The 17,734-nt window shown below is 34.6% G+C and overlaps 1 protein-coding gene across 1 annotated transcript in view; it reads left to right on the top strand.

Moving 5' to 3' along the window:
- DOCK2 (dedicator of cytokinesis 2) overlaps nt 1-17,734 on the top strand; it is a 192,208-nt gene that overhangs the window by 155,834 nt on the left and 18,640 nt on the right. Inside the window, exons 34-42 of the mRNA XM_084535549.1 lie at nt 1,184-1,269; nt 5,611-5,767; nt 6,898-6,938; nt 8,899-8,989; nt 10,131-10,250; nt 12,018-12,107; nt 13,403-13,507; nt 14,185-14,326; nt 15,780-15,861. Of these exons, the coding sequence (XP_084391675.1) occupies nt 1,184-1,269; nt 5,611-5,767; nt 6,898-6,938; nt 8,899-8,989; nt 10,131-10,250; nt 12,018-12,107; nt 13,403-13,507; nt 14,185-14,326; nt 15,780-15,861 (914 nt within the window). The remainder of the gene's footprint in view (nt 1-1,183; nt 1,270-5,610; nt 5,768-6,897; nt 6,939-8,898; nt 8,990-10,130; nt 10,251-12,017; nt 12,108-13,402; nt 13,508-14,184; nt 14,327-15,779; nt 15,862-17,734) is intronic.

Here is a 17,734-nt window from a genome sequence, read left to right as displayed (position 1 = left end):
TGCAAAAATATATCAGTTTCTTTACAGGACAATATTTGAAGCTTGGGAGAAATTATGCAAATGGACTGACTGCCTTTTAGTGATTTTTATTATCATTATTTTATTATCATTATTTTTATTATCATTATTTTAAAGCCTGCAACACTTTCATGTCAGTATTTCTTTTTGCTAAGTTTATTGAACTAAATTATCTTCTGCCATGTAGTATTTCTATATTACATCACTTTTAATTAGTCTTCTGTTTTCCACAGTTAACATGTTATTTTAAAATCAGTTCTTTGGAGCACTTCATGTTTTTCTGAATTGTTTTAGATCATGTCTGAAGGACACCAGTGGGCCAGTACACCCAGTAATTTGGTCCAAAATGCATGGGTCTACACCAGAGTGTATTAATGGGGGTATATTTTTCTTGAAACCATCTCCCAGTACATTGACAATTGATATCAATTATTTTAAATAAACAAATAAAAAATACCTTGGTATTTTTCATTTTATATGTAATAAACAAATAAATAAATCATCTTTTTTATCTCTGTATAACTTTGCAATAACATTTTTGAGCATGCATATCCTAATGTTTTAGTAATGTACTTGGAGAGGGGAAAAAACAAACACACACACACACTATATGAATGTAATGTAGTTTCTATGGTTTTCATTACCTGGGCTTGAATACAGTCTGCATAAAATATGGTAAAGCCTGAAAAAGTAATTACAAATATCATCTGAACATGTTAGATTGGATTAACCCTTTCAAAATGATAAGGCAATTTCCTGTGTGTAAAGTATTGCAAGTGCTTTGAAGTGACGAATCATAATTTTATATTCATATCGCAACAACACAATGGCATTTTTAAGCCTTTATGTAATTCAAGTGTGAACCTGCAAAGTGCTGGGTTGAAATATAATCTGACATGTACTTCTGTTTATTTAAGAGGTAATGGAGTATTGCTAACCTAGAAATTCTCCAGAGATTTTGTTGGAGTTAATGACACTGAAGAGGTGCCAAGCCATCAGTACTGACAACTTGAATACATACTTGTAACAACAGTTTTGCAAGTTACCATTAGTTTCCAGATATCTGATATAGCTACATAAATATATTCTTCTGATATCAATTTGCAATGTGTTTCATCTCCAGATACTTGCTCAGTTTTGATTTTTTTTTTTTTTTCTTTCTTAGTTTGAAAATGAAATCATTTTGAAGTTGGACCATGAGGTGGAAGGAGGACGTGGAGATGAACACTACATGCAGTTGTTTGAGTCAATGTAAGTAGTGGATGACAGCGAATGTCTTCAGGATTTGTTATCTTATTGTTCTATCTTCTCAAATTGGTGAATTTCTTTATAATGAAGTCAAAACTAAGAAGATTTTTTTCCGTCAAGGGACTAGAAATAGCATACTGTTTCAGTAAACCTGGTTTGCATTGTAGTTTTGCCCATTGAAACTGTTTGCATAATTGTTTTTCAGTATTTTGTATTCCACCAATGTTATGAAGAAATTATACTTGACTTTACTTTCTCTACCCAACTTCAAAGCAAAGATAATCCAAACTTTTTACTTTCCCCATTTTTGATTGTAGCCTTCCTTGTTTTTATGTCACAATAATAAGAAAAGAGCATTTTGAACAGTCTGTCTTGCTTTCTCAATGTCTAGGTATTGTAAAGGGATATGATTTAATAAAAATGTTTTGAAGAAGTTCTAAAAGCTGATATAGCACCTCCTCATTGTTTTGGCCATCTACGTTTTTATTCTCACACATTGTAGCTGCGTCTTCATTAGAGGCAGGGGCATGCGCAATTTGCTGGACAGTGGTGGTACCTTTGTGCCTACCTCTGAGACTGTTCTTGGCTTTGTGACTTACAGACTGTAGCAGTGAGAAAAATATAACTCCTCACATGCTTTTTCAAGCACCAATGACCTAACTAGTTATTAAGTTTAAAAACGCTATACTTCTGCTACATCAGAAACTAGACATAGACGTTGTAGCATTGACTGTGTGTTTTTGATGCTCTCACAGCCTGCTACTTTGTATGTATTGTATTTTTGTGTGGGGGCGTAGCAGTCTTTGCAAATTGCATCCCAGTTCATGTGAAGCATGAAATCCCTGTGTATGCCACAATAGAAAAAATCTGTATTTAAGGAAAACATAATCTTGTAAATACTCTATTATATGAACAATTAATGTGTAAATACTATGTAAATAATATTTAATTATATTCTAATTAGAATCCCCATTTAAATCAAATACCATTTGAGTCAAACACCATTTAAATATTGATTAGTTTAGCTTCCCTCCTATGATGAGACAGATGAAGTATAGAGAGGCAGGATTGAAAACAGTACTAACACTTCTTAAGCTACAGAAAACTTCATGGAAACTTATATGTTAGCAAGGAAAGATGAAGTCTTAAAAATGTCATTTTCACTTCCTATTATGCAATGCCTATGTAAACTGAGAGCAATAAACTGTTGTTTCATCTTTGAATGTTTACTGTTTGGCTACCAGTCTTAGGAAATATTCAGACTAGCTCTTGGTATGACCTAGAAGAGACCTGAAAGTAGATAGTTTTCTCAGTTGCACTGCTACAAAGGCTGAACTATGCTGCCTGCCTAAACTGTCAGTACAATTCATCATCTCTAATACTGGGGATTCAGTAGACACAGTGGGCATTTATTGCAGTGCTTAGGTTTCCTTGCAGCTAGTAAGTTTTCTTCCAAACATGTATACTAAATCTTCCTTGCCTCAGTTTAAGCCAGTTATTTCTTGTTTTATCCACATAACGAATCATTTATTCTGTTTTTCTTCATAGAAGATTTTAAAAGAATGGAAGGTTGCTGTCAAGTTTCCTTTACTCTTCTCTTTAGGGTTAACAGCCCCAATATTTCAATTTATTATATACCATGTTTTCTGCACATTCCTACAATCTTTACAGCTGTTTTGAAATACTACGCTACCTTAAAGCTGGAGAATGTATTCAAACTGAGATGTAAGACACGCTAAGAGAAAAATATTCCTTCATTCTCATATATAAGACACATTTGACAATTAGATCCTTTTTCTGAGCTGTGTAACATTGTTTGCAATCTTTTCAGTTTACTCTTGCTTTCGATTATTTTTCTAGAGAATACCTATCCAGATAAACCCCATCTTGCAGCAATGCAGTTGATTTGTCTCATCAGATATCCTACATAACGTTTGATCTTCCTGGTTTTCCAGGGTACCTTTCTTTCCCTTTGACTTACCTTTTAACATTTTTACTGTATTTTTTTCTCTGTACTCTCTCACACTCTACAATACATCAAGACACTTAAAGATTTCCAACTCTAAAGATGTCACTTCATATTATCTTCAGATTTTTTGTTTCATCCTTGAAGTTCTCTAATGATGTATGTAGAGGGATAGTTGAAACAGAGGCTGGTGACCTGTCTGCTGTAGGACCCTGTTATCTCCAGTCATTTTAATTTTCCTTCCATCACACTTTCTTCAGCCCTCTGTCCCCATCTGCCTGTCCTGACTGAATAGTTAAATTTTAACTATTAAAATTTTAACTATTAAAACTAACACAGTTAAGTTGTACTCCAGATTTTTTCCTTTGGTCTCATTTTCATCAACTAATTTCCTGTAACTGTGCACAGTTCCAGTTGTCACCTAAATGCAGATATTTAGGTGAGCCAATAGCTGTATTCTGGTGCTTACCTGTGCAACCAGCACTTACCCACAGTAGTTGGTTGCTGTGAACTTGCCAATGCCTATCAAATTAAACAGGGTCAGCAGAAATCTAAACAGCAATCCTTATTGTTGTACATAGTTCTAAATTCTAGCATGCACTATGACAGAATTATGTCCTCTGCTGTCTCAGACAACATCATGGAAGAGCTGGGATAATATGGAACAGATGAGAAGGCATTGTTAATTAGCACAGTAGACAAGGCTACCCCATTGCAGGAAATGGAGGAGAATCAAAATCAAGCTTTATGAATGCAAGTTGTGCTGAACCTCTTCTCGGGCTCAGATAATGAATCCTGACATGTTTTAGTTACTAATGTAGGTGACTGTACTTGCCCTTGTTAGCATTTTATCCCATTTCTAATATGTACATACATAAAATAATTCATCCTGTGTAGTATTCCAGTCTTCTCTATAAATCTGAGGCCTTCTTACTTTCTTTTCCACAAATACCATTTAACATGCTCCAGCCTATTTTATTGGTTGTCAAGTCTTCAGATCATTTAATATTTAACATCCAGTTAAACACAGTTAAGTTTGCTGTATGCTTAATATCAAAAGCCATGTTTCGGTAATTTAATTATTTCAGTTATTTCTTCAAGCGGTTAGCCGTTATCTCTCACATCTTGTACAATATAAATGTTCTTTCAGGCACATGTCCACACACTCTGTTTCGGGAAAAAAAACAACTCTGTTTTCAACCTTTGGACTTTTCCTTTGGATAGGAATAAACATTAGGTGTGTTTTTATTCTGAGTGAGAACTTTGAGACTGAGTACTTTGCTGAGACCCCAGTCTAGGCCCAAGCTTGGAGGATTTCTTTGCAGTCAAAGATATTATGAATATGTAGTTTCTGAAGAAAGTTAATGTGATTCTGAGGAGTATAAACTTATTTTTGTGATTAATTAAAACTAAAAATTATATAATGAAAGTTAAAAACTGAGTATTTCTTTAAAAATTAATCATAAATTATTAAGTGAATTTGCATACAGATTGAGAAAAAACTAAGAGGCCAGGAATTATGAATAATATATCCTTGAAACTGCTCAACTTTAGCACACAGAATAGTTTCAGGGTGGGTTTTGCAATTGCTATCTTGTTCCTACCATTTTCCTACGAGGTGCATGGTGATTTTGATGTATTATTATATTTGCCTGATATACAAGTAATTACTTTTGTGCATACATAAATATATATATGCACACACACATATAGGACAATAGCTACACTTGTAATTATATATACTCTTAAATCAGTCCAATACTTAATAGGAACAGCATATGCTAATATTTTGTTAATGTAAGTAGGAATCTGCTGATATTGTATAAAACTGACTTTCCTGTAGTTTTTATCAAAAGGTGACTAACTGCATTTTTGAACCCACAGAAATTTTGTTTGCTTTTGCTTATTTCTAAAGGGCAAATTGCTTTGGTAGGGTCTGGTTAGTGAATGTCTTTTTAGACTTAAAATTTGTTGATTCAAACTTTCTACTGACACATAACCATACCAAGAGAAGGAAAAAATGATTGTATTTTATTGTGCATGATAACCAAGGAAAGTGAAGTCTAATGTTTATTTCCATAGCATGGCACTGAAGAGAACTGAATTCATGTTATACCACAGGTGCAATTTTATTTGATTCTGGAATTGTGAGTATTGCCTTGAATTTGCAGTAATTGTTGGACAGGAAAAATGAATACATATATGTCATCTTGTATGACTCTGGATGCCTAAATTATCAGCCCACAAAGGGAATTTACAATGCAGTCTGCAGTTGCTGTAGCTCTAATTCTATGTTTGCCTTCATGTCCAAACATAGTTTCAGCTGATGGGCTGCTGATTTTGACAGTACTCTAAAATCATTTTGTTTGTGTTTGCAGTCTTACGGAGTGTGCAAGTCAGTATCCTGGCATTTTTAACTTGGTTGAAAGCTTCGTCAACCTAGTTAAAGGTCTCCTGGAGAAGCTGCTGGATTACCGAACTGTGATGAATGATGAAAGCAAGGACAATCGCATGAGCTGCACTGTAAACTTGCTGGTATGTTCTCTCTTGTAATTCTTGTATGAGAATTTCATAATCCAGTCACCAAAGGTGAAAGTAAATCTTTGTGGAGAAGGGACTGGTCTACAGTGCTCAAATAATGATTCAAACTTGTTTTATTCATTTGCATGGATATATGCATAAACATGCAATGTCCATTCAGTTCTTCAATATTGCATGTTTTATCCACTTTTATTCTGTGAATAAATAATGAAGTCCACTACTTACACACCTTTACCTGTTGATAGGCTTAGTGTAACAGTGGGTATTTGCAAAGTAAAGTTTTGGAACAGCACAAGGAACTTACCTGCTTTCTGCTTTAGCAGCTCAGCAATTCTATTTTTTAAATCTGGGGAAGAAGCATGCAAGATACACCTGCAGTAAGGTGCTGAAGATATTTAAGTCTCTTATCTAGTTGTAGGCCACCCCATCTTTTGTTCTATTACTATTTCATAGTGAGAACATCACATACAGATATTCCTCCACCAGGAAGTTTACTCTAAGCAGAAAATGAACATTTATCAGCTTTAAAGGTGGAAAAGAGAACATGATGCATATATACATGCACAGACTCACAGTTCCTTAATAATCACTGTGCAAGGTGGTATACATTTCTGCAATTCTTAAGGAGGCAATCTTTGTGATGTTTTGCACAGCCAAGCACCTCAAATACATGCTAAAGTGTTATGCTGATAAAAACGGACTTACACCTGTAATGAGCCCCTTTACAGACATTGCACAATAATGTTGCTTGCATAAATATCAATAAATACCAGCTTCTATCATGGCCACCAAGTGTAGCCAGAGCATGTAGTTTGTTATATTAATGCTTTTGGATAACGATATTATCTTCTTCTCCAACAGGAAAACATTCACTGATGATTTCATTAATGAACTGGAAGAAGTGTACATATATTATTAATTTGTAATAAAAACAAGTACTAATAACTAATTATAATATTAATTGAAGCAGCAGTAGTGCCAGGCTTAAGCTTAAGATAGTTTGTATGTAATGTGTCTCTTGCACTCTAATATTAGCAAGAAAAGCAAAACCTCAGCAAAATATTCATATCTTGTGCTTTAATAAAAGAAATTAGGAAATAACTTTTAAACGTTTGTGTCTCTAGAACTTCTACAAGGACATTAACCGTGAAGGGATGTATATCAGGTATGGTTGCTGCTCTGGTTGGTCTGCTTTGGAGATGGCAATAATGTTCTCTTATATATTATCTTATACTATTATTATATATTATTATTATTATTTTATCACTGTACTTGAATTTCTGTTACTTAATGGTAGTTTACTATCCACAATGACTCTGTTGTAGCCCTGGTCTCATTTATATTTTTAATCTATTTTTTGTCTGGCCCTCAGCAATTTGGTGTTCATTAAATGTATTCATTGGCAGCATTTTTTTCTCCAGGCATGAACTTCTAGCTGATCCAAATCACTCAACATTCATTGTCTATTGTTTTAAATACAGAAAATGTAGTTAGACCTGAGGTTTGATGGAAGGTGTATCATACATTTAGAATGGCACGAAAAAACAAGTTCTCTAGAATTGTGCAGTCTGCCAAGTCTCTTTAAATATGCAACACCACATGTAATGCAGAATTACTGGTAAAACATTTTTCTCTAAGAGCTATAGCTATACTGGCAAATTATTTTTTGCATGACATAGCCTCTTACTGTCCCCAAGGGTTTTGCACATGAGCTACAGCAAATCTTGCTGTTTAAGTGCTCAGTTTCCTGCCTCTCTGTTCATTCTACAAAATCTGCACAATCTCCTCCCCCTTAGCCACTGTAGTGCAAAGACCAGAATCCCAGCTGGGATGAGCATTGAAGGTGCTAAATATGGAGCTATGAACTGGAGTGGATGGGAACGAAACAATGCTCCCTGTGGGACGTTGCTGAGGGGGGCACATTTTAAGTGGCATCAACAACTGAGAATAGTAACACCTTGTATTGCGAAGGTTATTTTTTTATTATTATTATTTTTTTTTTCTTTCCTATCTGGCTGGTGGAAGAGGTGTGTCTTAAGTCCTGTGGAAGGCATTGGTTGGGATGATAGCAGCAATGCTGCTGTAGGGATCAAGAACATTGCCAATATAAAACAGATATTCTGCCCTTACCACCTTGCCAAGTTGTACAGGGACCTGCTTTATCTTTCTCAACATGCATTTTCCTTTTTTATTCTTTACCATTTTTTTAACCATTGTGCTTTCATCTATTTACGTGCAATGTATTTATATGCAATCAAAAACTGCTACAGTGAAAGGCAGCTCTTTTTATTATTGAATCATAGAATCATCTAGGTTGGAAAAGACATTGAAGATCATCAAACCCAACCATGAACCTGACATACCAATTCCCATCACTAAACTATGTCTCTTAGTGCCACATCCAGGCATCACTTAAATACCCCCAGGGATAGGGTCTCCACCACTCCTCTGGGTGGCCTTTCCCAATGATTAATCACCATTTCTGTGAAGAAATTCATCCTGATATCCAGTTTAAACATCCTCTGTCACAGCTTGAGGCAACGTTGGCTCATGTCCTATCACTTGTCACCTCAAAAAAGAGACCAACAGCTTCCTTTCAGGTTGTTGTAGAGAGCAGTGAGGTGTTCCCTCAGCCTTCTTTTGTCCAGCCTAAATAACCCCAGTTCCCTCAGCTGCTTCTCGTAAGTCTTTGTTTTCTAGTCCCTTCACCAGCCTCTTGCACTTTATTATACATATTTATACACAAAAGCAGCCCTTTTGTAGTGAGGAGTCCAAAACTAACAATAACGATAACAGTCCAGAAATAATGGGCACAGAGGTCTGATGTAGACCTCAAGCCAAAGCACACTTCTTCCTCCCAGAAGTGGAGTTCTTAGTTCTCACAAAGAGGTTAGCTCTTTCCCCTACTTTTTTTCACAATGTTTCAGTATACAAAGAGGACAAAAAAGCCTGAAAAAAATGTGCAGACATTAGCCTCTCTCGGAGCACTCTTGAAGACCCTTTGGGTAATGACTGCATGACATCTTTCAGGTTTCCATTATCTAGAAGTTATCTAGAATATTTTTGATACTTAGAATTCAAGTCAGGTTACTATCTGGACTAACTCTTGTTCTCTCCTCTAACAGATATTTGTATAAATTACGAGATCTTCATTTAGACTGTGAGAATTACACAGAAGCTGCCTATACCCTTCTGCTCCATACATGGCTCTTGAAGGTTAGATTTTTCTAAAGTCAATATATAATTAAGCTTTTGCATTTTTAAAATTTACAAATAAAAAAAGTGTTTGTCTTAATTTCCAATACACTGTATTTTAGTTACTTTCCTCAGGAGTGCTCAAGTTTCTACTTTCAAATACTGTCATGGGTCAAAAAAAAAAAACAAACGTTAATTGTTGAAATTTTACTTTCAATAAATGATTCGATGTCACGTGTTGGTAAAACTAAATATTATGGCAAAAATATTTTTCAAAGTGAAAAGAGTGTGTGCAAGTTCTGAAGCTATTTAGCTTCCTTGTGTTTTTCATTTTACTACTTTCTTGCTGTTCCAAATATAGCAATTATAAGAATTAAACACTTTTTCAAGTTATCACAGGGGGACACCTGACTTGCAATTTTAAATAGTATGTACCACAGTGACAAATTATGCCTCCTTTCTTTCATAGTTGCTAATTATTTCTACAGCTAGTATTTATTCTCATTGTAACTGATGTTTTCAGTAGAGATGATCAGTAAGAAGCATTTCCATTTCAAGGAAAAATTCAAAATTTAAAGTTTTTTGAACATAAATTTAAGATTTCTTGTGGAATTTCTTTTTGTGCAGAACCATCTAAATTTTGCATTCCACAGTACTGTTTTAATTAAACTTCTTTTTGACTTTTCTGATCATGCAAAAATACAAGGTGTGTATATAATGTATTGGTGTAGATAAAGATGATGTGCATGTATTTTATACAAAAAAAAAAATAAAAAATCAGTCAAGATGACATTACTTAAAATGATCCAACTTGCTCCCTTAGTTTTTTATTCAGCTCATTGGCACAGGGACTGGAGAGGAACATGGTTTTAAAAATGTTATGTCTAGTCTTGTTTATTACATGAAATACAGCATTTTTGAAGAGGTGCTGAAAAATGTTGTCAGTGTCTTTCCCAGTATCTTTGTGGAAGGGTAAAAAAAAAAAAGACAGGAAAAAAAAAATAAAAAAAATAAAGCACTTGCAGTATCCCAGATTTGGTGAAGGTTTGAGGGGAAAGATGTTAAATTCCAACATCTGTGTTTGGTTTTGTTTGTTTGTTTGTTTTGTTTTGTTTCCTTTTTTTTTTTCTGTTGTTTTTTTTTAATGTGTTTTTATCCTCAGTGGTCAGATGAACAGTGTGCACCCCAAGTCATGTCAACAGAGTTCCAGTGTTCACAGACATACCGACACTTGAAGGAGAATTTGTATGAGAAGATCATAGAATACTTTGACAAAGGAAAGGTAGAGCTGTAGAGTTCTTTCACACCACAAATTTTTCTTGATGTGTTATTTTGTGTTGTAACATTTAATGAGTATTCTCTGAAGAAAATGTTTGTTTCATTATTGCATATGAAATCCTTTTTGAAATGTGGGTCAAGTAAAAGTTGTGTCCTGAAGGCTTATTCACATGGTACATCTGTTCAATATGAACATGTTCTTTCAATAATCATATTTATAAAGAAAGAAGTCAGTGTTCCTGACAGTGGTGCTGTCAGGCAGTAATAATAACTGTTGAATATACTTTCCTTTAATAGGGAAAGAATACAGACTATACAGGTTGCATTTCTAAACTACTCAGTCATTATCCGCCCCCCAAAAAAAAAACAGACAGAGGTTGTTGTTTTTTTTTTCCAGAGAAGTCAGTTTATTGCATCCCAAACTTAAAATGTATCTGTTTGATGTTCAACACCTGAGTTTAGTTCAGTTTCTCTGAAATCTGTTAATACATGTGAAATCACTGGTAGAACAGGGACCTGTCCCCCACCCCCACCACGTAAAGCAAAAGATTAGAAAGCATGGAAAAATGCTGCACCACTGCAAAGTCCAATCTTACGAACCTGTAAGTCAGTATGTCTTGTTCAGCTGTAATCAAGGGTATGAAGGGGGTAGTCAATTCATCACTGGTTCTTGCAAAATAGAACTGTAACACCCCCACAAAAGTCCCTCCTTTAACTCAGCAGGTAGAGATTTTTTCAGTGCTTCAGCAACATGCAGAAAATTTAGTACCATTTAATGCATTATTTTTTTTCCTGGCATCTGAAGTAACTATGATGTAGTGGTCCCCACCCACAGTGTCAGAATAACCAAATCCTTGCGATTTGTATTCTACCTAGCATTCCTGTTCTCCTCAGATACACCAGAGTAGGTTTGCAAGCAGCTGAATGCACCTCTCGGGCTCAGAACTATCTTGCCTAGGGGTATATAGCCCTACATAAAAATGGTCATAATGCATATGACCACCAGCAACCTTACATCAGTAGAGAATTAGGCTCAGAAAAACTGTTTTGTCTCCTTTATTCCAAATAGAAGATTTGCAGAATTTGAGAAATATTCTCAGGAGAGAGAGTTTCAGTTTGCTTTAGGACCATTTTTTGTGCTACATTCCAGAAATACCTTTAGCAGATGAGAGCAACTGTCCTAGTCTTCCCATGTAGTTCTGTAATTCCTTACAGTAATTTTCAGAGGTAGCTATTAAATAGTGTGCAAAGAAACAAGCTGTTGCTCTGAGCAAGTGGTAATTTAAGTGTAAACCTTGTAATTTTCTAGCTGCCTAAGGGAGCTGTCATATGCCAGGCTACCTATGAGTATGTATGTCTCAGAATTCCTTGTAAAATGCAATGTTTGTTTTAAAGAGAAGCGTGTATCGGTCCCCTCATAAACTGCTCCTGTGCTTGGAGTATATTCTATATATTATGTACCCTAGTGATTTATGATTGTTGTTTATTGTATCTGAAAGTTCAGGTGACTTTTGGTAACCTCACTGTAAGAAAAAAAAAGTAGGTTTACTTATTCCTTCCGATAATGAACCATAAAATACTTTCGTTCTCTACATTAATCTGCTTTCCTGAAGTTTATGATTGCCTTGGGTGTTCCATTCTAAATATGCAGTTAATAAATGACTGCAATATAAAGACAGCATAATCAATACAACTGAAGCTAAACAGTGATGTGTTAAAGACTTGTTCGTTATTACTGAACTTACTTTTTGAATATGTGGTTATGTTGCAGATGTGGGAAGAAGCCATATCTTTATGCAAAGAACTTGCAGAGCAGTATGAAAAGGAAGTTTTTGACTATGAGCTTCTAAGCCAAAACCTGGTAAGATTCCATACAGATCTTCAATTATTTTAGTCACAGAAATTAGTAGTTTAGAGCTATCAGAAAGATAGAGCTGCTTATGAGCTTGTAGTCTACCATTGATTTTTAATTAATTTGTCAAGGAATCATGTTGCTGTATTGTGAAATTTCAGTGGAAGACATTCATAAAGAACTATTTATTCAAGTTGCATGGACATTATTGTACTTATTACAGTATTTTGAAACTCCTATCAAGGAGATGAGCATGTTCTCTTTTTCTGCAACAAAAAGATGATGTGATGGGACAGGCTTTTGAGGCCTTTGTGGTACTTTATGTTAGAAAAAAAATCTGGCTGTATTTTTCCTTGGAATTTCTGTTTAAATTTTAGGAAAGAAATCTGTCCAAATCAGGTATGAGGGAAGAAATACATCACAAGGAATTACAACTAGGTTCAAAGGCTAGAAGGAAGAAAGGTTTTGATGTTTATTTTTTTTAAGCAGATTTAATGAAAGTAGTTGAACATTTAAGTGAAATAATCCAAAAAGAAAACCCCAGCCCACATACCTTCTTTTCTTCCACCTTCAAGATTCCACACTTCCACGATCTTTACCATATGCTTAGAGTTCATTCAGTAGACATCCCTGAATCTTTCTGCAAGAAAAACAAGGGAGTCAAAACATGATGTTCTTGAATAACGTAGTGTGTAATGAAAGCTTTTTTTCCTTCCACTAAATGTTATGTCTTTACCTTTTCATTTGTGATAATATTTTTGCCAATTCCATTTAAGTTGCAGTGTTGCACATCTCATCAGTATAGCACAGGAAATAAAAGCAGTAAAATCACATGACATTACATTTTTTTTTATGAAAGCTATCATTCATGTTTACATCATTAGTACCATAGCATCATGCTAGAGCAAAAGCTTGAGTTGATGCTTACCTCAGAAAACATTTGAGGCATGGATTTTTTCTAAATGCATTATTTCACTGATGTTATCTGTTACACTTACAAAATATGCAAAGAATGGCTTCAGTAATTGCTTTTTTTTTTTTTTTTCTTTCCACACCAGTAAATTAAGGGTAGACTTGATTCAGAGGTCAAATAATTGAAATAGAAGCCATATTCATTAAGCTAGGTATTATATTTAATGTACCACAGCAGTGTCCTATGCACATTAACTGTTTATTGCTGTAGCTTAACAACTCATAATTGATTGCTCTTGCATATCAGCTGATAGCTATAATACTATTGTAGAGGGTAAAAAATAAAAATAAAACAAACCAGATGTAATTGTTGTGGTTGGTTTTGCCCTTAGATTCAACAAGCGAAGTTCTATGAAAACATCATGAAAATTCTGAGGCCTAAACCAGACTATTTTGCTGTTGGATATTATGGCCAAGGATTCCCTACATTTCTAAGGGTAAACCTGAATATTTTTTTTATTTCTAACCTATTTTCATGTGCTTCTAAAATTATAGGTATATTGTTGCAAATGAGTCGCTGGGGATATTTGACCTGGATTTATTTTTGCTTGGATGCAAGTAAAAGTAGCCTGAATATTTGATGTTTTCTTCTAGAAAAAAAAAAAAAAATCCTTTCTTACATACTAATGAATGAATACAATGAATATGGTAGCTTTTCTCATACATGAAAAGCAATGAAAGACCCCTTTTTCCCAGTCTTAAAGGCCAAAGATGCCTTGAAAGCATTGGAAAACAATAGTGAAAATGTGCTAACCAAAGGAAGCCTGCACCTTGTGCTCTGGTTTTATATAAGTATTTTGTTAAATGAAGCAAACTAAACCACAAATGAGCACATTTGAGGATAGACTTGACTGTAAATGAGGGCATTCCATAACACCAAGGAGAAGGAGCATGCAGAACAAACTTATATATTACTATTCAGAAACTGTGAAACTTGAAACATAGAATGTGTTTGAAAGACTTTCTTGAGAGACTCCTTTACTTGAGAGACAAGAACAAAAGGAATTTCATTACTTTACTTACATCTATGGTGTCTTTGTATTGATAAACACACACCTGCAACTTCTGCCTCACCGTCAAGGAATCTGGTATTTATTCCTTTTATTCCTTGCAGAACAAAGTATTCATCTATCGTGGGAAGGAATATGAGAGGAGAGAGGACTTCCAGGCACAGCTGATGAGTCAGTTTCCCAATGCAGAGAAGATGAACACCACTTCAGCACCTGGGGAGGATGTGAAAAACTCTCCTGGCCAATGTATCCTTAAACATATGGGAGATTAGAGATTCAAAGTGGTTTGGGGAAACTTGTTTCTATCAGAGGTTGACCTGTGTGCAACAATAATATCCTGGGAGGGGTGAAAGGTTCTTACAGTGGCAGCACAGTTTGCAATTGTACTTATGTCCTGCATGTCTCTTATGGATTGTTTCTAAGGTGTTTGCTCCTGTTTCTTACACAATTCTAAGGTGTTTTGTCTCTTTCACTCTTTGTTCAAGTTTGTGTCTAGTTTACCTTTACTGTCTCTGAGAGGCAAAAACAGACAAACATTCAAATTGGCTAAAGTTAATGCAGCAACTTGTCTTATTATCTCATATTCCTACCTTTTGTGACTTGATATTAAATTCTTTTTGTCCTAGAATATTGTTCTGACAGGCACTGTACTTGGATATCACATGTATATCTTGGCCACATAAAATATGTCTTTTGTCACTCTCAGAAATTTCCTAGGAATATTGATGCATGCTAATCATTAACCACCTTCCAGAATACCCTAAATTATTATTGTTGTTTATAAGTACTGTAACAGCTGCTTGCACACATTTTTACTTCATGTTCTGGTTTAAAGTGTTACTGGCTGAGCAGATTATGAGACCACCTCATTATATCAGAAACTTTTTTCACTTGTTGATTTTCCTTTATAGATTTTCAAGGTAATATTATAATGTTTCATATGTTCTTTTAAGTTTGTTCTCATGCAACCTGCTGGAGAAGTAACACTACTTTATTTTTACATGCAGACTGAACTAAAAGAGTATTACAGGCTTGTCCACAATAGCACATTAAGTTTGAGAGCCACATTTCCATAAACTTCTTTTGTCTCTTAAATATTTTTATTTTATCTTGAGGATATTATTCTATCCTTTCTTAAAGTAGAAATTTTTCAGTTATATTTGCAAGTTTCAAAAGATATATTAAATGAGAAAAAGTTATATAATCTAACTGGAAAGTATGAGATTTAAATATACTGAAACACATAAGAATACTATATATTTATTTACAAACGTATTAGTCAGATTAAATCATAACACTTCATAGGAAAAGCAACTCCCAGGTAGATGGGCTACTCAAGTACAGATTTCAAAAAACAGCATGACGTTATAAATGCTTAAAGCTAAGTAGTTAAATTGGTAACAGATGATGCTGACGTTATAACTTGGCTTTGCTTTAAAATTTAATTGATGATTCGGTGTGATAAATTAGGCTGTAGGTGTTTGAGCTCAGTGAAAAATAAAAATGCCCAGTTTAAAATTCATGTTAGTAAATTTTTGCTTATTTCTATTAACATTGTTTCCCTTTTTGGCCAAGAAAGCTCCACGAATGAAACTCCAAAGCCTGCAGATTTTTCATCAAGAAATATATTTTTCCTTTCACAGCAACTAGTATTTCATAATGATAGTTAATAGTACAACCTTAACATTCACAATTTAAGACATACAGTGTTTTACAGTGCAACCAGTCCTAGAGGAGCAACCTAGGTTCAAAAATAAGGCAGTACCTGACCAAATTATAAAGTAAGTGAATTTCTGTAATAGATAAGCTAATGGAAGTCAGTCTGTACTCCTGATTTTACAACTGGTTATTTTGTGAACTCAGACATTTGCCAAGGAGTCTTAGAACTTCTATTGTCTTAGTTTATTGACTTATGCATCCCTTAGACATTTCATGAAAGAACAACTACCACTTAAGGAATAACACATGGTTACAAGGTATGGTGGTATCCATGCTTTGTGTCCAAGGTCTCCAGTTTTCAACAGAGCTTGTGAAACAAGTGGTGAAGAGGGGGGTCCTTTGAGGTTACTGGGCAGTATGAGCAAGTTTGAATTGAAGGCTCTTGTACAATATAATCTTGTTATAATTTACCTTGCCAAGTGCAAAGCACTTGGTGGCAAAATGGTTCCCACTGTTACCACAATCAAGATTGTGTTGAGAAATATGGGAAGTGAATTGTCCAAAATATTTTGGAGAACTGACTGCCTAACTCTTTCTGACTCCTAACCCACTGCAGAATAGGTTCAACATGTTACATTCTGATTAAGCATTTTGATTACATATGAAAAATAATGCTTCCTTCTAATAGATCATGCAAAAACACAGCACATATTGGAATATTGGCTGACCTGATACACGTGAGATTTTTAACTCCCAGTCCATTCTGCCTGTTTTTTTTGCAGTTTGATAGAAAAGCTGTTAGACTAGAGGACAATTCCTAGTAGGGTAATTGAAGAAACCTATGGACTTTTATGTTTGCAAACATGGTTAATAAAAGCTTTTGCTTATCACTAGCATGTCAGTGAAAAAAATCAAGAGAATATTTGTAAGCTTGTACCTTAAGGACAACATAAAGTACAAGCACTATCATTTAAGGTAGCATATATTTTCTTTCTATTCTTTTAATTGCCTCGTGAAAATGCAAGCTATGATTATATCTTCTGAACTGAAACAGGCATCTTGAGTTTAATGCTCCCCCGATAATCTTATACAGCTGCATTTTTTCATGAAAGGGAAGCTTTGCAATGCCTACACTGTTAGAAAAAAAAAATTAATAATTTATTTAATAACATTTGTATTGTGACTTCCCAAAAAGAGACTGAAGATAGAAAGTTTTTATCAGCAGAGATTAATTAATTCATAACTGGTCCACACTTCGATTCAAACCAACTTTCACCACTGTGTGCAGCCTTCTTTTTAGAATCTTTCCTGAAATTGCACTAAGTTTAGAGTAGGAAAATATGAATTGCCTCCCCACACACACACCAAAGTAAAAACAGCAGATGCAAACACAAATCTTATACAGTAAGATAAATAAATGAACTGTGGTCCCAATTTCAACGTTTATTCATTTTAAAATCAGAATTTCACAAGACACCTTGTAAAAATGTCCTGTTAGACTAGATTTCAGTGTAGTGCCAGCCACGTTTTGGACTCATAATGGATTTATTTAGGGAAGTGCTCCATATAAAGTACAGTCTTTTGTTACATAGGAGATTTAGTAATTACTCATCTCAGCTGTAGTATTCTGCCAAATTGTGAATTTAATCTAGTGTTAGAGGAAGGATTTATTCTTATGAGTGTACTTTATTGGGCACTTAATTGTTAGTTACATTAGTTGCTGGCAATACATTTGTTCTATCAAAAAGCTTTAAAACATCTGTCCTTTCAGATGGAACTATATAAAATGATCTAGCTAGATATGGCACCATTTTGCCACTATTTAACTGTTGTTTTTGTTTTGTTTTGTTTTGTTTTGTTTTGTTTCTTCATTGACAAAGATAGTCTTAGTAGGTGGAATAACAACTGTTTGGGGTCCCTTCATTTATGCGTTTCTTTAGGCTTCCAAAACATGGCTTAGCTGTGCTGTAAAATGTTTCTGAGATTTTTTTTGCT

This window comes from Aythya ferina (genome assembly GCF_964211825.1).
Source record: "Aythya ferina genome assembly, chromosome: 14".
In the NCBI taxonomy this organism is placed as follows: Eukaryota; Metazoa; Chordata; class Aves; order Anseriformes; family Anatidae; genus Aythya; species Aythya ferina.
This window is presented reverse-complemented; position numbering and strand designations above follow the sequence as displayed.